The sequence below is a fragment of the Periplaneta americana genome, chromosome 8, assembly GCF_040183065.1.
Source record: "Periplaneta americana isolate PAMFEO1 chromosome 8, P.americana_PAMFEO1_priV1, whole genome shotgun sequence".
NCBI classification, from domain to species: Eukaryota; Metazoa; Arthropoda; class Insecta; order Blattodea; family Blattidae; genus Periplaneta; species Periplaneta americana.
In genome coordinates this window covers 107,038,207-107,064,565 of record NC_091124.1, presented here as the reverse complement: position 1 = coordinate 107,064,565, position 26,359 = coordinate 107,038,207, and the positions used below count along the sequence as shown (strand labels likewise).

The 26,359-nt window shown below is 34.7% G+C and overlaps 1 protein-coding gene across 4 annotated transcripts in view; it reads right to left on the bottom strand.

The window, feature by feature from the left end:
• LOC138704931 (SCY1-like protein 2) overlaps positions 1-26,359 on the bottom strand; it is a 205,955-nt gene that overhangs the window by 88,155 nt on the left and 91,441 nt on the right. For all 4 annotated transcript variants that reach the window (XM_069833363.1, XM_069833361.1, XM_069833362.1 and 1 more), the window contains 2 exons: positions 12,800-13,015; positions 6,653-6,769 (listed from right to left, as the gene is read on the bottom strand). In XM_069833363.1, the coding sequence (XP_069689464.1) occupies positions 6,653-6,769; positions 12,800-13,015 (333 nt within the window). The remainder of the gene's footprint in view (positions 1-6,652; positions 6,770-12,799; positions 13,016-26,359) is intronic.

The following is a 26,359-nucleotide window of genomic DNA, read 5'->3' as shown; positions in this document are numbered from 1 at the left end:
ATAAATTAACATGGACAAGGAGGAGAGATCTTGCAACACATAATTAGGAATGTTTGTTGTTGCTGAAGATGATTTCATTCCACGCTTTGTTTGTGGAACACAACAGGCAAGAGCTCGGGTATGAACATTATTTAATTTAAACAAATCTCTCCCTTCTCGCTTATGTCCATCAAGTAAGGCAATAAGTTTTGTTGTGATTCCCTGCTATCGGGCTTCGTCAATCGATATCCTTCAAGATACAGTAGGCTTATACTGAAAGATGGTTGTTTAAAAAATGATTTGGCTTTCCTATTAGCAAATCTAAGCTTTTTGTGTGATGCCATAAAAAAACTCGAAACATCCAAAAAACCTGTTGTCTGAAACAAAGAGGTGCGTGCCGTGAAAATTAAACTAGACTCGCTACTAGGTTCAGAAGTACAAGTAATGAGGGACAAATTCCAGAATGTGTTTGGGAAAAACAGTGGATATAAAAAAATGTGTAAAGTTGCTCAAGTATTGGAGGGTGTGCCTGTAGGTGAAATTGACGGTGTTAAATATGCACATCTGACGTCCTGTGATGTGGAAAGATTGTTTTCACAGTATAAGTCATTGTTCAGAGATAATCGGCATACATCTGTGATGGAGAATTTGGAGATGACCTTTGTTGTTCACTGCAATTCTCGGCCAACTACTAGCACTCAAGTGTGGTTGGTGAGTACCTAGTACCATTTTTTTTTCCAAGCTAAGTAAGGTATTTTTGTCATATTTAAAAGAAATATTTTTTTTTTTTATTTTTAGCAAATATTTTCATACTTTTTAGCACATAAAAAATAAATATATTTAAATTTTTTAGCACATAAAAATCCGCTCCTTACAAATTAGTGATGAATCTGATTTCACCGCCTTACAAAATCATCTTAACATTATTGAAACCTGGATGACAGAAAATAAAATGAAAATCAATGTGAGTAAAAGTAAGTCTATACCCATCACCGTAAAAAAAAGCTTGTTACGAATCCCTACAATAAGAACATTAAATCCAGAAGTTTGAGATGGGCAGGGCATTTAGCACGTATGGGCGAATCCAGAAATGCATATAGAGTGTTAGTTGGGAGACCGGAGGGAAAAAGACCTTTAGGGAGGCCGAGACGTAGATGGGAGGATAATATTAAAATGGATTTGAGGGAGGTGGGATATGATGATAGAGAGTGGATTAATCTTGCACAGGATAGGGACCGATGGCGGGCTTATGTGAGGGCGGCAATGAACCTTCGGGTTCCTTAAAAGCCATTTGTAAGTAAGTAAGTATATCCTTCTGTAGAAAGCATAAAGAAATTTTGCTCAAATATCAGCTGAATGGTACAATGGTGCCACAAGTGAACACTTGTAAATACCTAGGTGTATATACATTTAAGTAACAAACTGGGTTGGGAAGAACAAGTCACTAATACTACAAGGAAAGCCTGGAAAATACTATATTTCTCTATGCATATTCTTAAGAATTCTAACCAAGGTCAAAAGAATTAGCGTACAAACCCACTGTTTGCCCAATTATGGAATATGGAGCAATAGGTTGGGATCTGTACAGACAAAACCAAATCGATTCAATAGAAAAGGTCCAACGCAGGGCAGCAAAATATGTCGAAATGGGAAAGGGACATGATGAAGAGATAGTAAAAGACTTAGGGTGGGAATTTCTCAAATCAAGGTGACGAAAAGCCAGACTCACCGCATTGTTTAAGGCACAAATGGGATACAAAGCATGGACCAACATCAATACTAGATTAGTGACACCATCATACTTAGGCAGGGCTGATCATATTAGGAAGTTTAAATGCAGAAAACAAAGAGCGAACGTGGCAAAATTTCCCTTTGTTAACTGCACAATAGTAGACTGGAAACAGCTTACCTGCAACAATCTTTCAGGGTGGTCCTCTCAAAATCAATACATTTAAGGAAAGATTGAGAAGATTAGACTGAAAATTTAATTGTAGATGCAGCGTAATTATCTAAGTTGTGTCATGTAATTAACTGTCATTAATTCAGTTGATATGCAAATAATTACAGTGACTTGTAATTACATTAAGCCGATAATAGTTGGCTTTAATAAAAGTACTTATAAATTAGGTTTACTTTTGCTTATAGTATGCATTATTATAGCATAGTTCTTATTTATAGTCCTAGGTTTATTGCATTTATTTATTTATAGTTAGATTTAAATTTAAGTTTATTTTATTTTTTTATTACTGTAATTATTGTCATTTTATTAATGTAATGTGTGTGTGCGCGTGGGTGCGTGTGTGTGTGTGTGTGTGTGTAGGTATCTAATGCTCTGAATTTAACAATGAAGTCATCATCCTCCTTCTTGCTTCCCAATATTTTGATGGAAGGTCCACAAATGTCTTAAGAGTTTCACAATTAGCCAGGTGCTCCATCTCCATGTCCTCTTCTCTGGTGCACAGTAAGCATTTAGGTGAATTCAGTACTCCAATAAGATGGAGGTGTTTACTGAGGCAATCATGACCAGTAATCGATCTAAACATGGCCACGGCAGATTTTTTAGGTAGATCAGGAATTAGTTTTGGATGTTTGAATAATTCTTTTCATTTTGAATTTTGATTATGGTATATATATATATATATATATATATATCTCTGTCTCCAGGTGTATATACAATTGTAGTGTAAATAAATAAATGAATGAATGAATACACATACATACATACATACATACAAATTAGTTTTTTCTATATGTTTATAGGGTATCTGAAATTTTATAAAATTCTATAATTTTTCAGCTTGTGAAGAATGAATGAATGAATAAGTTCAGCTTTCAAGCTTACTTTCTTTGGTAGAGAATGAGTTTGTGGGTTCTTTAAATATTCTGTAATTGCTCGTCTTTTCATTATATATCTTACTGAGCGAATATAATGTGTATAACTTCCAGATTATTAATTACACTATTGCGAGCTATAATTATAGATTTTGGTAAATGTTATTTTTGTAAAGATTAAATGCTTTGGTTAGAAAGTCTGTAAAGCTTTCCAATTTCCATGCTAATCTTTTTAATAATGTAGAGAGTTTGTTTACTCTTCCTTCAACATTTTTGACTTATTTTTCCATGTTAGTTTTCTACCTAAAATAGCTCCAGATAATTTTGTTTCCTTACTTTTCGTTCAGTGGGGGATCTTAAAATGTGACCCTAGGCGAACCATGCTTGGAGATCCTCCTTCTTCCACCCAACAAATCACGCATCAATATAAGGTTCCATGCTAGCAAAATTATATGAATGTGCTTCAACACAATATTAAAACATACAATAAAAAAGAGAATGTGTTACTTGATTTTAAATATATCTATTAAATTAATAATGAATCAACAACAGCAATTATTTTAAATGAAAAGAAGAAACTAAAGTAAATTGAATCAGGCTATTACTAAAATTATACAAGTTTTAAAATTTTAATTTGTGACACAGTACCATCGTTAAGATTACAAAATTTGTAATAAATATCTCTATTCATGTCTTTGGTAGCATCTCCCTTTTATGAGTGTAGCATTTGTTACAAAACTACCAAGTTGGAGAGTCTCAAACCTGTAGAAGAGTTTCTTATGCTGTTTACCTCTTTCTTCTTTTAGAACACTGAACCACTCTTACAACATACATTAGAGTTGTTATGCACAGGAAAAATCTTACTATTACAATGTTGGTAACTTCAACTAGAAAATTTCCTGCAATTTCGGAACTCACTTTACAGTACGGCCATGTTGCAGAGCTAGTGGCCCTAGGTCATGGTCTAGGTTGGCCGTGTGATTAAACTGCCATTGTTTTCGTTTATGTTTGTGTTGTTAATTTTGATATGAAATTTTGGTAAATTATATTTAAAGTGAAGTAATGGTTGTACATTATGTCAGAATTTATCATTACATTGTTATTTTTGGTCCATTCTTCGACTTCTGCTACTGCTTCACTTTACATCTTCTCTTCAGCACTATTATGATTTTGAATGTTGTTCTTGTTACAATGTCATCTGTATATTGTGCACAGTTTTTCCTCTTATTTTCTTAAGTGTACTATTATATAAAGACATTTGCATAGATAGTAAAAAGGGTTGTACTTGTGAAAGATCCCTGTGAGAGATCTACTTTGGTTTGCTTCATTCTTGAGGCATATCCATTAAATTTTTTTTTTTCTCTTTTACAGAGGAGGGACCCGAAGGTTTACATTGCAGCCTGAGGCTTATTGTGTTTACCACTTCTGTTCTATGAATGATGTTTGTAGCTGAATAGCTGTGCTCTTGTACAAGTACAGCACGCTGCACTGTGAACTTAACTTGGGTCATAGTAAGGATGATGATGGTACATGAATTAATGATGGTGAAATGAGTCTGATATAAAACATTGAAAGTTACCAAGCAATCTGCTTCAATTGATTGAGGGACAACCCTGGAAAAACTCCAACCAGGTAACTTGTCCCAACCAGGATTTGAACCCAGGCCCGCTCGTTTCATAGTCAGACATGCTGTTATTCCACAGCGGTGGACTTCTTATATCTTACTGCTATCCAGTGTTGAAGGAGAAATTACTGGATAATTCCACCAAAAACATGACATCAGATGTCTCATACGAAGTTGTTGTTTTAAAGTCTTTACTATTTTTACATCTAACAGTGATGAATGGACAAGACCAAGGCACAGAAGAGAGCTTGTTTTCGTTTATAGTTTGTTCTGAATGTGAGCGGGAAGTTAGAGCATACTATTCCTACATTATAGACCTACTCAATCGTACTATTTTGTTGTTATAAGAGATTGCTAAAGTAAGATGTCCAGATATGTCTATTAATTATTGTTTAAAACGTTTTTATAATAGTTTACTGTTTTATTCAGTTGTTCTTTCCATTCATTACAAGATGCATTCAGAAAATGTCTCGTCCATTACCTGTATGTCCCAACTGTTATTCATCCTTAGACAACCTCTCTCAATACACAATTCATATTGCACAAAGTTTGAATGCACCCATGAATAGCTGTGTACACTCACAATATTTGGTAATATTGTGGTATTTTTGTATTTCATAGCAGGACAGAGATTGTATGGAGTTTGTGGTCATTGTATATACTGTGTCATTTTTATGTCCCATCTGTTACCTTTCTTTAAACAGTTCTAACCGTTGCCAAATACTTTATAATTTGTTTTTTTTTTTTTTTTTTCACACATTTAATATCAGCTTATTACCTGATGCAGGTATTCTGACTTTTATTTTATATATTAAATAATTCCCGTACAAAATAAATATATATCGTCGTTGTTCCTGCAATAACTCCTATGTGTATAATATAAAATTTTTCAGTAGGAAGAAAAAACCCATTTATTCATCCTATGGCAGCCGTACATAGGAGACTGTGAATTCTTACATTTTCGAAACGAAGAAATATAATTACATATAGGAGATTTTATTATTTACTGTGTCACTATTTAAGTTATTTAATAGAGCAAAAATCTGAAAATCGATAAATATGTCACACAGGAGTTATTGCAGGAACAACAATGATATATTATACTCAACAGCTTGTATGATTGTCCCATCCATTACCATGGATTTACCTTACTACAACTAAGAGTACGCTTACATCACACATTTTCTTTAATTCCCATTCTATGTAATTTGTTTAGTAGAAGATTATATTTCTAAACAGTGTTATTTGATCTCTTAAATCTACTGGGATGGCATCTTTAACTTCTTGATTGACATTTAATGCCATATCTGAGTTCCTATGCTGTTGTCTGGTTTGAAATTGCTTGTTCATCAGTTATTCATTTTCTTATTTTCCAGGAACCATTATATCATTCTATGGTTCCTTCAAATGAAGCATAAACAGGCAAGGTAACACTGTCGATATTGTGGGAGATCGTAGAGCAACTGTACAGGATGATATTGGCATACTGCTGTGTTAGTGTGCATGCTGTTTAGTGTCCTTGATGTGTGTGGCAAGAAGAAGGAAAAAAAAAGGAATTTATTGTATGATGATAAAAATCAATGTTATTTTGACAATTTTATTTTTCGTACCTATACAAGAATGGTCCACCCTAATGTATGCTCGCCCACCAGTAATAAGCAAGTTCTTGATTTTCTGAAAATACACAATATCATCAAGATAATATAAACTCACTTGCAGGAGATATCACAGGTAAAGTTCGTTATAAACTACCATGTGCTGGACCCTGCAATGAAAGATTATACCTTCTATAAATCTGGACATTCATTTTTTTTTAACAAATGTATACAATACCATATATAAGAATATAGTTCAAAACATTGTGAAACTGTTAAAACAATTTTCTCGCTCATTTTACTTCCGCTTTGAGAAACTTGTAAATCAATTTTAAAATTTCTATAATTCTATTTTAAATGTGATTGAGAGTTCATGGAGTGTCATTTTCACATATACCTTGAAGTGTCTATTTGGGTCTGACAGTCATTACATAACCACGGGTGAGTCATCATTTGGAAACATAAACAAGTCATTCTCAGAGATCAGTGAAGGATCCTGTATGTTGGTCCATATGGAAAATATAATAGTAACAATATTAAATGGACCACATGGTAAAGTTGTAATTGTTGTTAACTACAATACTAATTTATTTGAAACATTATGTACTAACATAGAATATACCTTACTAAACTGATGGGCGTCTGGCCTCAATTCTGGAGTTACATTCAACATCATCTTGACAAACTCTCGCAGTCCTTCAGTTACACATTGCAGTCGCGAAGTAGGAAGTTGTTTTAACTATAAGAAAAATATGCAATTTGTTATTTATTGCAAGATAAATTGTACTTCTAATTGAAATTATTAATTAAAAACCGTGCTTATCATGCTAGGGACTGGATTAATCTTGCTCAGGATAAGGACTGATGGCGGGCTTATGTGAGGGTGGCAGGTTCTTTAAAAGTAATTTGTAAGTATATTCTTTCATGTCAACTACTCCAAAAATAATATTCATCTACGTGACTATAGTGAAATATATGCAAATAATCACGAAAGAGAAAGATGAGTTGTGGTGAGATAGAACATCTTTTAGTGATGCCATTATTAATTAATGCTATGCAGCAGCATAACAGAGTTCCTGTTTTATAACCCTACTGTTAAGAGATACAGTAAGACAATACAAGATAAACACAAGACAAATGGACTCAACCATTTCCTAAGAAAGGAGTATTTTCCCTCCTGGAACAGGCAGTCAGAACAAGTGAGAATATCTTTTGTGGTTATCATGTGATTGAAAGGGGATCTCTACAGCAAGTGTTTATTTATCGTTCTTATGTATTATTCACTCTGCCCAACAAGAGCTGCAAAAAAAGATTCTTAGTCTTCCTACAGGGTATGATTTCGTTAGAGAGATTTGAAGATGAAAAGCATAGGGGGAAGTGATATGTTCTGATCCATGAAATCTTACACAATTTATTTAATAATAATGTAATAAATATAAAATAATACTAACAACAACAACAACAACAATAATAATAATAATAATAATAATAATAACAATAACAACAACAACAAACCTATACAGAATGTTTCATAATTATAGGTACAAACTTAAGAGATGAGTAGAGGAACATGAAACAAGACAAAAATACCTAATAAACATAGATCCAGAAACCAGCAGTTTCGGAAATCTATAGGTTTTTATTATGTCTCATCAGCAGGGAAAGGACTTCTAGGTGCTAAAAAAGAGAGATTCAGGACTTCATAAAATTCAATTTAGGACTCCTAGGAGTTTATACAAAATTAACAATTAATAATTTTAATTTTGGTAAATATACCATCTTAGGTGGACTGTATGTATAAAGAACTAGTGCTGACAAAAAGTGCTACTGAACTCAACACTCAGATTGTATCAGTAAAAGAGACTGATTGCTGATAGGTCAGTTTCATTTCGCATAACAGGGGGTACAATGACTCTAAAACTAATTTGTGAACTCTCGTCTAATCTGAAAAATCTACCACTACATTTATACACAAATCACTTAGTTACTTACAAATGGCTATTAGAGAACCCAGAGGTACATTTCCGCACTCACATAAGCCCACCATTGGTCCCTATCCGCAGCAGGGTTAATCCAGTCCCTACCATCATATCTCACCTCCCTCCAATCCATTTTAATATTATCCTCCCATCTACAGCTCGGATTTCCAAAAGGTCTTTTTCCTTCAAGTCTTCCAATTAACATTCTATATGCATTTCTTGACTCACCCATATGTATTACATGCCCTGCCTATCTCAAACATCTTGATTTAATGTTGCTAATTATGTCAGGTGAAGAATAATAATAGTAGTAGGTTATTTTACGACGCTTTATCAACATCTTAGGTTATTTAGCGTCTGAATGAAATGAAGGTGATAATGCCGGTGAAATGAGTCCGGGGTCCAACACCGAAAGTTACCCAACATTTGCTCATATTGGGTTGAGGGAAAAGTCCGGAAAAAACCTTAACCAGGTAACTTGCCCCGACCGGGAATCGAACCCGGGCCACCTGGTTTCGTGGCTAGACGCGCTAACCGTTACTCCATAGGTGTGGACGGTGAAGAATACAATGCATGCAGTTCTGCATTATGTAACTTTCATAAAATAATGTTATAAATTTCAATCAAAGACACAACTATCTGCAAATGTTTATTTGCTACATGAATATAAGGTATATAAACGTTTTCGCCTTGTGGGGCATCATCAGATATATTAAAATTATGTGATTTTATGACATTACTAGACACATCTGAAATATAAAATGAATTGCAAATTATGTAACTTTCCCCATTCTCCTGTAACTTCATCCCTCTTAGCCACAAATGTTTTTCTAAGCACCCTATTCTCGAAACCCTTAACCTCTGTTCCTCTCTCAAAGTGAAAGTCCAAGTTTCACAACCATACATAACAACCAGTAATATAACTGTTTTATAAATTCTAACTTTCAGTTTTTTTTTTTTTACAGCAGACTAGTAGACAAAAGCTTCTCAACCAAATAATAGCAGGTATTCCCATATTTATTCTGCGTTTAATTTCCTCTTGAGTGTCATTTATATTTGTTACTGTTACTCCAAGATATTTGAATTTTTCCACTTCTTCAAAGGAAAAATTTCCAATTTTTATATTTCCATTTTGTATTATGTTCTGGTCACAAGATATAATCATATACAGTAAAATCCCTCGTAACCACCACCCAAATAACCAGCAATACCAAAACAATGACACTTTTGACTGGGACAAAAAAAAAAGGGTTCAAACCTAACACATTGCCACAGTCTGGGCCTTCAGTTTTGCCACATTAGGAAGTTCACATGACCTCTCGTTTTCAGTGAATATTCGAATCTAAAATTTGAGTATTATTTGTGTTGTGTGATGTGTTTTAATAAAGAAAATCAACACAGTTTTTATGTTTATTTAGTTATGTTCGGACTGTCAGTACTGCCACATTAGAAATTCGCACAAACTTCCATTTTCAATTAATGTTCGAATCTAACATTAATGTATTATTTGTATTGTGTGATGTGTTTTAATAAGGAAAATCCACACAGTTTTTATGTTTATTTAGTATGTTCGGGCTGTAAGTGTTGCCACATTAGGAAGTTCGCACGAATTTTAATTTTCAATGAATATTCTAGCCTAGAATTAGTGTATTATTTGTGTTGTATGATGTGTTTTAATAAGGAAAATTCAAACAGTTTCTATGTTTATTCAGTTATGAGCAAGTCACAGAGAAGGATGCAGTTTCAACATTTGGCACCATGAAATACGATTTTTTTTTATATATAATGGTATATATTCAATTATCCAGCAAAATCTCGTATCCAGAATTAGCCCGATCCCTTTGGTGCTGGTTAGGAGGAATTCTATTGTACTTTGTCTTTTCGGAATTCACTTCCAAACCTATCTCGTTACTTGCTCCAAGTAAAATTGCCGTCTTTTCTCTAATAGTTTGTGGATTTTCTCCTAACATATTCAGGTCATCCACATAAACAAGTAGCTGATCTAATCTGTTCAATTCCAAACCCTCTCTGTTTTCCTGGACTTTCCTAATGACAAATTCTAGAGTAAAGTTAAAATATAAAGGTGTTAGTGTATCTCCTTGCTTTAGCCTGCAGTGAATTCGAAAAGCATCAGACAGAAACTGGCCTATACAGACTCTGCTGCATGTTTCACTGAGATACATTTGAATTAATTGAACTAGTTTCTTGGGAATACAAATTCAATAAGAATATTAGATAAAACTTCTCTTAACCAAGTCATATGCCTTTTTGAAATCAATGAATAACTGGTGTACTGTGCCCTTATACAACCATTTTTTTCTCCAATATTTGTCGAATACAAAAAAAATCTGATCAATAGTGAATCTATTATGCCTAAAACCACATAATTTCAACTACATATGGAGTTAATCTTCTCAAAAGAATATTGAACAAAATTTTGTATGTCAATAAAAGTGATATTCCTCGAAAATTACTATAGTTAGTCTTTTCCCCTGTTCTTCAAGATAGGTACAATTATGGGCTTTTTCCATTGTTATGGTACAATTTTCTTTTCCCAAATAGCAAATACAAGCTTATAAATTTCACTAGATAATGCGCTTCCATCCTCTTGTATTAATTCTGCTGAAATTTTATCGATACCTGGGGACTTGTACTTTTTCAGATTTTCTATCACAATTTCGACTTTTGAAAGTGTGGGATCGGGTATAAATGGCTCAGCAGTTTGTATTTCAATATCGTCCCAATCATTTCTATTTGGTCTATGTACATTTAGTAGTTGCCCAAAATAGTTTTTCCATCTGTTCAGGACGGAATGAGAGTCTGCAAACAAGTCACCATTCTCATCCTTGATCACGTTTACCTTGCCTGATATCCTTTCTTAAATACCTTTATGCTCTTATACATACATTTTTTGTTTAACTAATGGCAGGTACTTGACTTATGACATTCACCCATATGAAGACCAATTTACTGACAGAGTTGTTGCCAAGGTTGCGCCATAGGAGGCTGGTCTATACTACACCGGCAATGAGCTGAGATGATTATGGAGATTATTTGGGATGCCACAGGGGAACCGGAGTTTCTGGAGAAAACCCCTGTGTTACCTGGACCACAGGCTTGCCAAACACAAGTTATAAATCGGGGTTATGCCCTTATATAAATCTCGAATATTTTTATTCTTACTATTTGTTTCTACCTCATTCAGTTTTCGTTCAAGTAGTCTCTCTTTTTGTTCCTAAGTGTACGACTTGCTTCTCGTCATTTATCGAAATAATTATCTCTGTTCGCCTGGACTGGATCCTGTAAGAATTTCAATTTTTTCTGTTTCCTTCTATCTACTACCATGAAACAATCTTCAACAAACCACAATTTATTTTTCTTAGTTTCATAATAGCCTATACTTTGTTCAGCTGCAATTTTGATATCTCTGATATTTTCCCACACGCTATTAATATCTAACTCTTTCTCGGAATTTCCTAAAGTACCAAACCTATATGAAATTTAGATCTGATAATGTTGCTTAGGTTTCTTGTCTTAATTTCGGAATATTGAATCTCCTAATATTAACTTGTTACTCTACTCGCTTGGCTACTGATAGTCTTCCTCCTAATTTTTCAATTACCAAATAATGGTTAGAATCACAGTCTTCCCCTCTGAAGGATTGGATATCTACTATACTAGTACGTCTTCGTTCATCTATCAAGATGTGATCTATTTGGTTGTATGTCAATTAACCTGGAGAAATTCAAGTATATTTATGTGATAACATAACTTAAGTGAAATTACCATGATGGTAAAGTTCCATCAGGGAGAAATTTCAGACTAGTCTAAGTTCACAACCACAGTCTACTATATACAGTCACGAAGCTTGAGTTTTGAGGGTGCTAGAAACAATAGTCTGTGACAGTACTATTTTGCATTGCCTGTAATGAGGCGATATTAGCGATCCTAGTGGTGAGCAACTATCTAATGTTTGCATATTTACTACGTATTGAGCTTCGCGACTGTATATACTAGACTGTGTTCACAACACAGAACACAAAGTGTAACATGATGTTAAGTATTACAAACTACTAAGGAAGAAATTCTTGACAGAGAAACAAAACAAACGAAAGACAAGGAAATAAGAAAAGGCAGAAGATCAGCAGCTATCACTCAAATCACAAACTGTTCATAGTTCCTCTGTGAGAAATTTCGTCATGAATGTAGGATGACATACGTAATGTTACTGTATTTTTGTTACATCATACAATCACATTTATAGTTATTGTATTTCTTTGTTGGTCTGACAACGTTTTTAGTTGTGTTCGCATTTTACTTATGCTATTGCTTAAGTGTGTTTTGTTTTAAAGAACTTTATACATGGGTGCAAATAGCTATATTCGCTGATGCGCTGTATTAAACATCAGTATCATCGTCATCATTTTTAGTTATTTAATGACACTGCATCAACTAGTTACTATGTTTTTTATTGTAAACAGAATTGGTGATACCAAAATGGTATTTGGTGAGATGAGGCCGAGGATTCGCCATGGGATTACCTGACATTCACCTTGAAGTTGGGGGAAACCTCGGAAAAATTCCATTTAGGTAATCAAAGTTTCAAAGCCACGTCTGAGCGTAGCTCCAGAGCAGCAGTACTTGGCTTCCTATACTGTTAAGATTTCTTTAAATACAGAAGTGAAGGTAAAAAGGTAAAAGGTTGATTGGACTTGATTATTCAGAGTAAAAACATGAAAAGTGTTCGTTAATCACTAACTGAATTAAAATAGTGTTTATATATTAGGTACCTCACAAGCATTCCTTTTGTAAGAGCTCCAGTCTCCACTGTTGTTATAAAGAGGCTGACCGGAATTATGAAGAGCCAAGATAAGCATTCCAAGGGAGAACATGTCACTGGCTGGAGAATGACTTAGTGTCAGAGCATATTCAGGAGCGAGATAATCAAGACATGGCTGAGCCATCGGATGCAATGTAGGAGAATATTCCACAAAGGGCCAGTAAGGCTGTAAGCAAAACATCAAGATCATATTATAAATTACATTTTTCCTAAGTATACAACTCCCAACAGGTATCTTGTGTCTATCTTTCTTGTACAAACAAATACCTAACATAATTAATTCAGTTCCATTCATTTCTGCAATTAGAAACCTTGTAGAAATCAAAGCCTTTTAATAATGTGTAAGTGTATGTATTTATTCACACAGCAAATGGGTATATACCCAGTGGCAGTGGTAACTAATTGCACTCAATAATGGCAATAATAAACACAACTAATAAAAAAAACAATAATAATTAATAATGATAAATAATAACAACAACAACAATAATAATAATAATAATAATAATAATAATAATAATGAGCATCCTAAATTAAATGAAGCATGATCATTTAAAATAACATTTAAAGTAAATCCAATTTGTATCTTAACCCTAAGTTCATACCTGCACAAGTACCTTTCGGCACTACACTTATTTCGCTATCAACTCACTCACTGCACTGATTCTATCCTGATTTCACTAACACTTCAAAACCATTTCACTGTTCAAATACTTTGCACAGCCACTATGAACTATAGAACTTCACTGACACAAACACACTTCACTTACACAATAGACTTCACTGACATAACACACTTCCTCACTGATACAACACTTCAAATAATAACATATCAATTACACCCTTTAAATAGTGTGTATAATATACTACCGTCTATTAGTAAAGTCCTTAAGCCTATTTTTAAATACATTTTTGGTTATTGGTAAAGCCTTTAGTAAGTCTGCAGGTAAAGCATTCCAGTCCCTGATAGTACGAATGAGAAAAGAAAACTTTCCAGTGTCCGTCCTCCGTCTTCTTTCCCTCCATTTATATGAGTGGTTGTTCCTTGAAGAGTAATTTGGTGGCTGCAACCTATTTTTTATTTCTCTCCAGGGAGGCTCACCTCTGTATGTTTTGAACATTGCGCATAATCGAATTTGCATTCCCCTGTCCGTGAGTGTGTCCCATTTTAATAGTGAATTATTACAACACTTGAGAGCCCGTTTTTTAATCTTTTCCAATGTCTTAATATGTTCTAATCTGTAAGTATCCCAACATGCAGCACCATATTCCATTACTGGACGAACTAGTGATACATATGCAATCTCTTTGGATTTATCAGAGCCTTTTCTTAGTACCCTCATCACAAAGTATAATGCCCTCCGTACCTTTCCCGCTGTCACTAACATGTTCCCCCCAGCCGAGATCGCTGCTAAATGTTATTTCTAGGTATTTACATTTGTTAACTTAAACATCAAAATTCAAAATGGAAAGAATCATTCAAAGATCCAAAACTAATTCCTGATCTACCTCGAAAATCTGCCGTGGCCATGTTTAGATTGATTACTGGTAATGATTGCCTCAGTAAACACCTCCATCGTATTGGAGTACTGAATTCACCTAAATGCTTACTGTGCACCAGAGAAGAGGACATTGAGATGGAGCACCTGGCTAATTGTGAAACTCTTAGGACATTTGTGGACCTTCCATCAAAATATTGGGAAGCAAGAAGGATGATGACTTCATTGTTAAATCCAGAGCGCGCGCGCGCGCGCGCACGCACGCACGCACCCATCTAGAAATGTCAAAACATGTAATATTACCTACGTAATGGGGCATGTTGAAATAAATATATACTGTTAAAAAAAAAAAAACGCACGCACGCACGCACACACACACTTGTTAACTTCCGGAATGGTTTCACATCCTAACGTATACGATGCGATTATTTTATTTCTTTTTCTTGTAAAGCTAATGGCTTTGCTCTTTAGAGAATTTATTTTCATTTTGTTGGTCATTGCCCAATCGTTTATTTTATTGAAGTCATTCCAGAAGAAGAGTAGTATCTTCATGACCAGGGAAAGGATTTATATGTAAATACATATTTACTTATAAAGCTAATATAATTTATATTTTGCATTATCTTTATGTTTCACAATGTGTAGGGTTGAAAAATCCTACTTTTATTTTCCATATTTTTCCATATTTTAGAGTTTAGTACATATTTTCGTTAATTTCCATATATTTTCCATATTTCATATAAAACAGTCCATATTATATTAGGTTTAACAATAAAACAAAACAAAATTCCATTAACTTTTAAAAATACATTTCAACAATAGAGATTTAAACACATGTTCAGTAATCCCTTTAACATCAGAGTTATTTGAAAATTAGCAGTCCTATCAACAATGGGAAAGTAAGTTACAAAACTGTATTAATTTAATTTAAAATTTTTAACAGACTTCAGTTGTGCAGCTCAACAGTTAAATGCCAGTCAGAGTACACATAGGTTCAGTTTTGTAAATCATACTATAAAGACGGTAAATATGCCAAAAGTACGTCATTCAGTCAATTTAAAATCAAAACTAACAAGTTACATTTCAGAATTTAAAGAAGATGGTTTATCAACTGACAATAAAATATTATTTTGTAATTTGTGTCAGTGTGCAGTATCATCTACACAAAAGTTCCTGGTGCAACAACACATTACAACTAGTAAACATCAGGCCAACAAACAACTAAATTCCAAGCAGAGACAATTGTTTTTAACACAACCAACAACATCGAATGTAAGATCTGAGTTTAACATCGACCTGTGCCGTTCTCTCATCTCTGCTGATATTCCTCTCTACAAACTAAAGAATAAGGTCTTCAGGGAATTCCTTGAAAAATATACTCAACATACAATCCCGGATGAGTCAACACTTAGGAAGACGTATGCTCCATCCATCTACGATGAGACAATACAGAAGATAAGAGATGAAATTAAAGATAGTTCAATTTGGGTTTCCATTGATGAGACTCCCGACAAAGAAGGTAGACTTGTTGGTAATGTAGTTATCGGTTTGTTAAGTGAACAATATTCTGAACGAATTCTTTTACATTGTGATGTTCTAGAAAAGTGCAATAACAAAACTATAGTTAAACTGTTCAACGAAGCTATGGGTATCCTGTGGCCAAAGGGTATTATGTACGATAATGTGTTATTCTTTATTAGCGATGCTGCCCCTTATATGGTCAAAGCTGGACAAGCATTATCTGTTGTATATCCTAAATTGACTCATTTTACTTGTGTGGCGCATGCATTTCATCGTGTGGCAGAAGTGGTCAGAGACAATTTCCCTAAAGTAGATTTGTTGATTTCATCAGTGAAAAAAGTATTTCTCAAAGCTCCCAGTAGAGTTAACGTGTTGAAAGAAATGTACCCTGAAATTCCATTGCCACCAAAGCCAATTTTAACTAGATGGGGTACATGGCTAGAAGCAGTTGAATATTATGCCGAACATATAGACTCTATTAACAATGTTCTCCTTGCATTGGACTCTGAAGATGCAGTCTCAATTGATACTGCGAAAACAGTTACCTGTGACATAAGTGTGAAGAATGACTTAGCTCACATTCAGCATACATTTTCATGCATCATAAAAACGCTCAAAAGTCTCCAAAATAGGCACCTTTCACTATCTGAAAGTTTTGAAATTATAAATAGTACTGTGGAACAACTGAATCGTGGTAGAGGTAAAGTTGCAGATGCAGTAAGAGCTAAGGTGGACACTGTACTTTCAAAAAACCCTGGATATGAAGAACTACAAAAGGTTGTTGCTGTGATGAGTGGTGAATCAACAGTGAAGATTAACTTGGACTTATCCCCAGCAGACATTGTGAAATTGAATTATGTACCAGTTACTTCTTGTGACGTCGAACGCTCTTTTAGTCAGTATAAATCTATCCTCAGAGACAATAGAAGAAGATTCACTTTTCAGCACTTGAAAGAAATGTTTGTAACCTATTGTTATGGTAACAGACAATAAAAATTGTGTTTTGTTGAAACTAAATTGGAAGATAAGGTACGTCCATTATATTTTTTGTTTAGTTTGATTAAAATGTACCAATATTTAACGTACATAGTCATTTTTTTATAATTTTAAGTCCATATTTAATTCCATATTTTGGTAAAAATCCATATTTAATTCCATATTTTGGTAAAAATAACTACATATATATTTACATATTTCATATATTTTTAGTCCATATAAATCCGTTCCCTGTTCATGACTTTTTATTTCCCTATATATGATACAGTCATCCGCGAATAAGCGAACCCTGGGCAAGATGTTAACTGGCAGATCATTTACAAAAGCAAGGAATAGAAGGGGCCCCAGGACACTCCCCTGTGGGACCCCGGTAGTAATTTCTATTGGGCTCGATAATTTCTCCCCCACCCGTACTCTCTGAGTGCGACAGTTAAAAATTCCTTGATCCACTGGAGTACTCTGAAGTCAACCCCCGTTGATTGTAGTTTAACCAACAGTATGACATGTGGGACTACATCGAATGCGCGTTTAAAGTCAATAATCACTGCATCTATTTGGCTATTTGAATCTATTCCGTCTGCTAAATCCTGACATACAGTTACTAATTGACTCTCACATGAGTAGCCCCCCCCAAAACCCATGCTGACAATTATGTAACCAATTTGAATCATTCCAATACTGCCTTAGATATGCTGAAATCAAGTGTATCATCTATTTGCAAACCACAGAGGTGAGGCTAACTGGTCTGTAATTTTTTGTATCTGAGCGAGACCCTGACTTATAAATTGGCATCACTATTGCTTCTTTCCAATCTTGCGGGACAGTACCATTATTTATTGATATTTCAAATATACGAACTAGATAGGGAATAATGGCTTCCCCTTGCAATTTAACATGTCTCCGGCAATACCATCAGGTCCTACTGATTTAAGAGTTTTCAAATTAGAGATCCTTCTCCTTATGTCCCTAGGCTTGATAGAAAACTGACCCGTATTTTCCACAGAAACTAAGTTAGGTATTATTGTCCTCATCCCAAAAACAGTGGTATAATAGGAATTTAGTTTTTCTGCTTTTTCTCTGTCCTGTACAATAAATTCATTGAGGTCATTCTTCAGAGGAAGACTCAAATAGTTTTCCTTGCGTCGTCTCTTCACATATTTATAAAATTCCCCCCCACCCGTTTTGTTCATCTTTGAAAAGTTTATTTAAGTAATTTTCCTGCGCTATCTTCTTCGCATTAAGCAGTTCTTTCGATAGTTGTGTGAATTTAGTTTGTTTCACAACGCTTTCCTTGCGCTGGCTGTAGGATTTCCTTAGTTTTCTTTTCAGTTTCCGTGTGTAATTATTATAATATTCCAGATCAGGATTGTTTGATAAACGTTTAACTGGGATAAATTTCTGTATTCCTGTTAATATAATCTGCTTGAACTTCGCCCAGCATTCTTCTACACTACTGCCCTTTACTACCCACGATGAGTACTTTTCTCTAACATAATTTTGGAAGCCTTCTCTGTCCGCTTTGTTATATTGCAAGATATTTTTGTTCTTTATTCCGCTTTGCTTGTACTTAGCATTCCATAATATTTCAAGAATTACCACGTCGTGGTCACTAATACCTGGAATCATTTCAATACCTGAGACTATTTCTGAGGGTCTGAAAAGAAATATGTCTAGTAAGGAATCTTCCCGTGTTGCTCTATCTGTTACTTGTATTAAGTTATGCCTCCATCTCTCCCGTTGCCGCTGCCACTGCCATTTCCTCCGCCGTTGTAATAGTACACACTATTTGCCGACGTCATTCCCGGTCACTGCTCCTCTCCGTTCCCGCCACCCTCGAGAACAGCGATCCTAGTCTTCGATTTAGATGGACTCCGTCACGTCCCACGTCCCCATCACCGATCCACGAATTTAGGTCTGCCACCCAGTTGAATGCCTCATTGAGTAGTCCAATTCGAGTCCAGTGAAAATCTCTTTGCCGCACTATCCCGCTGATAATTATATTAGCCTGGAGGTACAGCTCTTTCGTCCTTACTGCCAAGTCGTACATATCTCCCATAACGTACTCAAATCGTCGCCTCAAGTCATTGGTCCCCACACGTAATATTACAGTTTTCTTGTCCCTTTTCTCCTGTTGCTCCAATTTGTGTTTCACTTCTTCGACTCATATCCCTGGGTAGCACAGCACTTCGAGGTCATTATTTTCTTGTCCCACATGTCGCACCATTGAATCTCCTATCACTAATATCTGCTTCTCCTCGCTCGCCTCCCCATGTCGTTCCTCGCGTAGTCGCTTGTTCTCTGCTTCCATCTCTCTCAGCCGTTCTTCCGTCTGCTGCAACTTCCCTTTCAATTCAGTCACCTCTTTCTTCAGAGATTCAATTTCTGCATCTGTGGTCATAACTATGTCCTTCATACATTCCTTACACCTCCAGTTATCAATATGCTGGTCCCTCTTGAGTTTTTGGCAGCTGAAATGAAGCCACGTCAAACAAGTGCTGCACAGAAGACCAGTCCTCAAATTGTTTTTACATACTCCGCACTTCACAGGTTCCACCGGTCCTGGGTTCAGTTCCACTCCTCCAATCACCAACAGCATGGTTACTATCAGGATCACAAAACTGCTTAGTGTCGGTTCCGCACTTCCCTGATCTGAAGCTGCCAGGTTCCACTTCACCGACCATGCCACCCAGGTACCGATCCTCGCCCAGTACACTGTTAGATCGCATCCCATTCTACCTGCTCTCTAAGACACCTGTTCTCGACGACTACCTGCTCTCGAATCTCGAAACTAAGAAATTATTTTATTTTAATACAACATTATACATAAAGAGATGGCAGCGGCAGCAGCAGCAGTAGTGTATTGCAAAAATCAATATGGAGATTTTAAAGTATATACGTGTTAATGAAGAAATGCCTTCTGTCTCTCTCTGTGTACAGTAATTCCTCCTACACTACAAGACAGATTTTGTTTATATTCAATATCTACTAGTCAAATACAAGAATGACGTATGTACACAGAACATGACATACATTTTTTTAAATAATAACTGATATTTATTTGAAATAACACAAAATAATGATTTAATCATAATGTCTTTTAATGTTTTTTTCTTCATAAAATAAAACAGTATGTTTGCCAGAAATTATTATCTGCAGATATATTTCAACTCTGTATTTATATAAGTCATAGTGTCTTTCTGCCTTGTAATAAAAATGATAAGAGATCAGAAAGATCTGTAGTCCCTTGCCTTTGGGCATCAATGAACAATGTAAACAGCCAACATTTGTTAGCTCCTCTTCTCAAAAATGAACTAGAGCGACTGTGCATACACAGGAAATGTTAATGAGTACTGTAAATAGGTGAAGTACATTTACTAACATGACTTACACAATGATTGCAAAGAGAGTTTCAGTTCTGAAGGAATGAAACCGGTAAGGCAATGTATGTTTCATGTGTTAACAGTATTTGCATAAAGCATTCCACCTTACACTTCACCAGATCATTAACTTATTATTATGATCTCTTTCCCTGAAGCCAATAAAGCAAGCTTGTATGTTTTTGAAGAAAAATAATCATTACTTTTTGTTGTGCCATACACTCACTAATGATAAATAACACAACACACTCTCCTCTATATTTTTTTCTGTTTTACCTATAGGTAACTCAGAAAAACATGAGATCTCTCTCTGATAGTTTTTATCACATCAAATTGCAACAGATAAGTGTTCACTCACCATCACACAAAGAGCAAAGGTCAATCTGGAGTAGACTCTCTCCTTTGGGATTTTTATCACCTGAAAGCGAGAGTTCTCTCGCAATTCGAGAGTGAAAAAAGAACACTCACCTTTTATCACATTACAATAGGTCCTTCTAATTTTTTCGAAATAAAGTTAGTGGACATCTTTTCCTAGAATTCAAGATCATCACACGATGTGCAGATGCATAGCTTCATCAATAACTGACATCATTAACTCTCCAGCAAGGGCACCCACTTATTTTTCATGAACAGGCACGCGGGGTATGCAGCTCTATGTAAAAGTTTGATTTCTTTTTTTAAATTCTTTTGTTGATATGGATTTTATTACCAAGTGTTGTTTAATTTTAATTAAAAGCTACACAAGTTATATAATTTTAACTATAAAAATGGGTGTTATTAAATTCACTAGAAGAATATTTTATAATATATTGGAAATTAATAACATTTAGGACCAGTTTCACCAAGGTTCACTAAGGTTTTAATGATTCATTAATTTATTTACTGGTTCATTAAATCATTTTTATAGCTCACCAAGCCTCTTTAGCCTAACGAACCAGTAAAGCTATGATTAAAGTGATAGAAATTTCCATCTTCAAATTTTTAATGTTCACTAGTTGCAATACAAAATGGCGAGACGTTTCAATGTGAAACTGTTATATCTGGAACTGCTCGAAAATTAAGAGTCAAATGGAGATAATGTTAACCATTTAAGAAATTATCATTTTGAAAATTTGAATGACACAAAAATTCACGAAAGATACCACGTCACAAAGATCGTGATACTCAAAATTTTAGAAGAAACTGATTATAGATTAGAATATCATAATAACGACTGAGACAAAACTGAAACTAGTGAACTAAGTAACATACAACTGAGTCTATTTTAACACATGAAAGTGGTTATTATAACTACATACCTAAGAAATATTAGTAAATTAATACACAATGCGCATCCAAACATAACAAAACTTAATTGGTACATTAACTTTCATTTATTAGAATTAAATTTACGCACACATTGAACATCTACCTTGAACATAGTTATTTAACATAGCATATTTTGTATGAAGTTTCTACTTTCTTTCAGCTCTACAACTACACTTCACAGTACAATAAATTCATAAATCTTTAATTTTTTTCATTTTGGATCACAGGTTTCAAGAATATTACCTATACCTACATTGCAATTATGGTATATAAAATATCATACCGGTACTCCCTCAAATGAGGTCACCACTGTAATCAGGATTGTAATAATTACAAACCTATAATTACGGCGATAATAATAATAATAATAATAATAATAATAATAATAATAATAATAATAATAATAATAGCACTTTTTATCCATTTACTATTATTTTATAACCGCTTTCCGCTTTGCTTCATTGTTGGCCTGCATGCAAATGATGTAGCAGGTATTGTCTTAGAAAAATGTTTTGTCGCATACTCCCAGAAAGGAGGCAGTGCACATGAGCAGAGAACGAGCAATCTGATTCACAAGAGAATGATTAGTAGGTAATATAATTAGTTTCGTTTCGTTGTATGTCGTCCCTTAGTAGTTAGAACAAGTTCCAGGGGAAAGAATTCAGCGTAAGTAAGTATTGCGGTAAGGACTGTTAACATAAAGAAGTAAATTAATTTAACAAACATAGGAAAAAAAAAAAAAAAAAAAAGGACTGCATAACAGCAGGGTTGAACACACAACCGACTGATTCGGAAACGGGCGCTCTGTCCACTAGACTAAAGTTTCCATGAAAACGTTCTGTATGAACCAATGCAATACTCCAAGATATGACTACCACGAAATTGGATATTAACTTGATTTACTTGAAATTAATTAGACACGGTTCCCATTATTTGTGGAAATATCTTTCGCTCTGCGACTTATAAATAAAGTAATAGGGTATGAAAATTGTTATTACTTAACTATATGTAACTTAAATCTTTATTAATATTTTATTATGTTTATTAATAGTCACACTGTTGACTAAAGGCCAGCACACACCGGACACTATACAATATAGCACTATGCTTATGCTTTTGTGAGATATTAGAGTTAGCAATAAGATATGAACATGCACACATTAGATACTATAATTAATGCTTCATCCATCAGAGACATTTTCTACAAGATGACCAAGAGGATGGATACAGAGGGATTGTTATTGTTTGCAATGGTTTTAAAACAGAAGCGGAAGAACCCGAAAATGAGGAGGATTGACAAATATCGAGACAACCTGCCTCAAAATCCAGATCAGTTGTGGGATCAAGTTCTGGCTACCTGGGGAGATGTCGCTCAGGACCAGAACTATTTCCGCGATCTGGTGGACTCAATGCCCCAAAGATGCCAGGCAGTGATAGATGCCGGTGGCATGTGAACAGAGTATTAGATCCACATGTGTATTTTTTTTATTTTTTTTTTTATTTGTTTATCTTTCTTTTATTTTGGGAAGAAAGTTGATCTCCCACGAGATTTTTATTCTCCTAATCGAACAAGAGTTGGGAAATAATTTGTTTCACTATAAAAAGTGAAGAGAGATAACATGTATAAAAATGAGTTACGTTAATAAAAAAAAAAAAAAAAAAGAAGTTGATCTGGTCGGAAATGGAATGCGGGTCGGGGAGCCCGGAAGCCAGCACGCTTCTGACTGCTCCACCAGAGAGTTAGAAAGTTGGTAGTGAGATGAGATGCTTATAGCTGCTCAGCTTGAAATCTATGGAGACAGCACACATATAAACGTCTTGTGTAAATCACAATCAAAACTTCAACATTTCCACTATCAAGAGACACAACAAAACTTTTTTCGAAGACTATACACGATTTGTGATATAGTAGACTGTGGTTTCGTAGAAAGATGTTCTGATATAGTTATGAAAAATTAATTGATCGCACTTATTTATCCATAATGAGTAGTGTATCCCTTATTTTACCAAAATGAGAAAAAAAAAAAAAAAAAACGAAAATTTTTTCACCCAGCCCATAAATATTTTCCATTTAATCATATTTATTCAAGAACAAAATTTTATCTCAATAAGTAGGCTATTTTACGACGCTTTATCAACATCTAGGTTATTTAGTATCTGAATGAGATGGTGATAATGCTGGTGAAATTAGTCCAGGGTGCAAAACCGAAAGTTACCCAGCATTTGCTCATATTGGGTTGAGGGAAAACCCCGGAAAAAATCTCAACCAGGTAACTTGCCCCAACCGGGAATCGAACCCAGGCCACCTGGTTTCGCGGCCAGACACGCTAGCTGTTACTCCACAGGTGTGGACTTCATCTCAATAAAATGACATTAACCCGTGCTGACTTGAGCGCCAAATTTGAATGTTAGGAATTCTAGTCTTGTAGTTTGAAGTCAGTGTAAAAGCTATTGATGAATGTATATCTAATTATTTATTAAAATTGAATACATTTTTGCCAGGATCTCCACATGATCTTTAGAGTGCATTATAGTTTTTAGGAGTCATGTGGATACTTTCTTTTCAGTGTTTTTTTTTTTCCCCCCCTTGAAATCTGGGTACAGTCTATGATGTTCTTGAACATAACACGTCACACAAATTGCTTTTGCTCTTGTACAGGCAATAGTCTATGAAAATCTTGCATTAATTTAACACCCCTTTCAGCAGTCATTCACAGCTTTTAACACCTTAACTATCATTTCAGTTTCTAAATATGAATTGTTACTCATCCATGTCGAAGAACATTCTTGAATAAAACTAGTGTCCATCTTCAGGCAAAAGAACAGAACTCTGCTCTTCATTGACACAAAGTCGGCTATTGTTTTCTCTGAAGTGAAGATAAGATTGAATTAGGAGATGTAAATTAAAGAATTAAAAGAATAAAGAATGGTAATCAGAATAAAATTAAACTTACCATATAATAATTGCTCATCCAATTCTCCACAAAGAGGAATACATAATTATCTTTTCCATATGTAGATTCTCTCTATCCCAATTTGCTACCATTTTGATTTTGAGTAGTATAGCCTATCTACTTCATCATCAAAGAGTGATAGGACAGACAACTCTTCTGATAAATACCACATAATGGTGACTATACTAGGGAGCAGGAATATTGGCGGATGGAGGTATACCCCTCCATACTAACCCAACCCACGCTCCACCCCTACTTTAGCTGTAAACGTTCTTTGAAGGGTCGCTTCCGAAACATCTTTCACTCCTCGCTACGTAACCTAACATTTGTAACATCGAAATAGTGTTTATATATAAACATTGTTTGTGTGTCAGTATTTAGTGTAATTTCTCTGCGCAGCATTATAATTATTTCATTAAACAACAGCACATGTGAACACTTCATTTGTTATCATACAGACTACTGGTATACAATATGCGACATGATTTTGTAACTACTATACTGGTATCGAATAGCATTCATATTTTGAGGCGAATGAACTAAGAAAATCAGTTGAATTCATATCTTCCAAGTTCGATAGTCTTAGAGAGGAATTGGCGCACACAAGACATGAACTCAACTCCATGCAGGAGGAGATGAAGAGGCTAGTGCAAGAAAATGACCATCTTAAGCAGGAAGTGAGTGATCTGCAGCAGTACACACGCAGAGACAATATAATGCTATTTGGAGTTCCGGAGATCGATGAACAATCGACTTACGAAGTCATTGACCAAATATCGGAAGTCATAGGTGGTAGTGAATTGGTGCAACATGATGTAAGCATAGCACATCGCATACCATCCAGGCCAGGAAAGACACGTCTTATTGTCATCCACTTCACAAAGAGTAGAAGTCGTGATGAATGGCTCCAGCTGTTCAGAAATGAGGCCAAGAAAGATGACAGCGGTCCTGGGATTGTGACAAAGAAAGTCAACAGGGACCTTCCGGCAGGAAGAATCACAGCAGGTGACCAATTGACAGCAGTGACCAGAGACCTTTTGAACAAGACAAGGGATGCAACATGACTGAAGAATTATAAATTTGTATGGACAAGAGACGGTAAAATAGTTGCAAGAAAAGATGAGTAAAATCACTAATGTTGACGATGTAAATAAGTTTTATAAATAGTATTGTGTCGGTTCCCACTTTTAATTACACAATATAATTGACTTAACAATGGCTAGTAATACTTAGTAATACTATATTAAATGAAATCCATCAGTGCAAATTTAATAATAATAATAATAATAATAATAATAATAATAACACAATGGTTTTTAACGATTTACTTCACTGCAATGTGTATATTGCCAATATACTATCAGATCTTAAAATATTTCACTTAAACATTAGTAGCATCAATAAAAACTTTTCCCAATTCTGTATTTTACTTAATTTTTCCTTTTACTTTGATATTATAGTTCTAACTGAAACCTGGCTTGATCATGACTCTGGCTATGATATTAATGGTTATAAAAAATTGTTAAAAATAATAAGTATAATAAATGTGATGGTATGGATTTATATTTTAAGGAAAACATCGTAGTGTCTTTAAGTGATATTGACATTTCCCATTGCAACGCTATACACATTTTCAATTAACACTTATTAATGATACTCTTGTTAACCTAACTGCAATTTACAGATCTCGTTGTCAATCAGTAATAACAGTATTAGCAGAGAAGCCACTGAACCTTCGGACAATTATAAGCTAAATATAGGTAAATCATAAAAGCCTAATATCTCATATTAATAATATGAATTGGGAATCTATATTCTACAATGAAGACACAGATACATGTTACGATAATTTTTA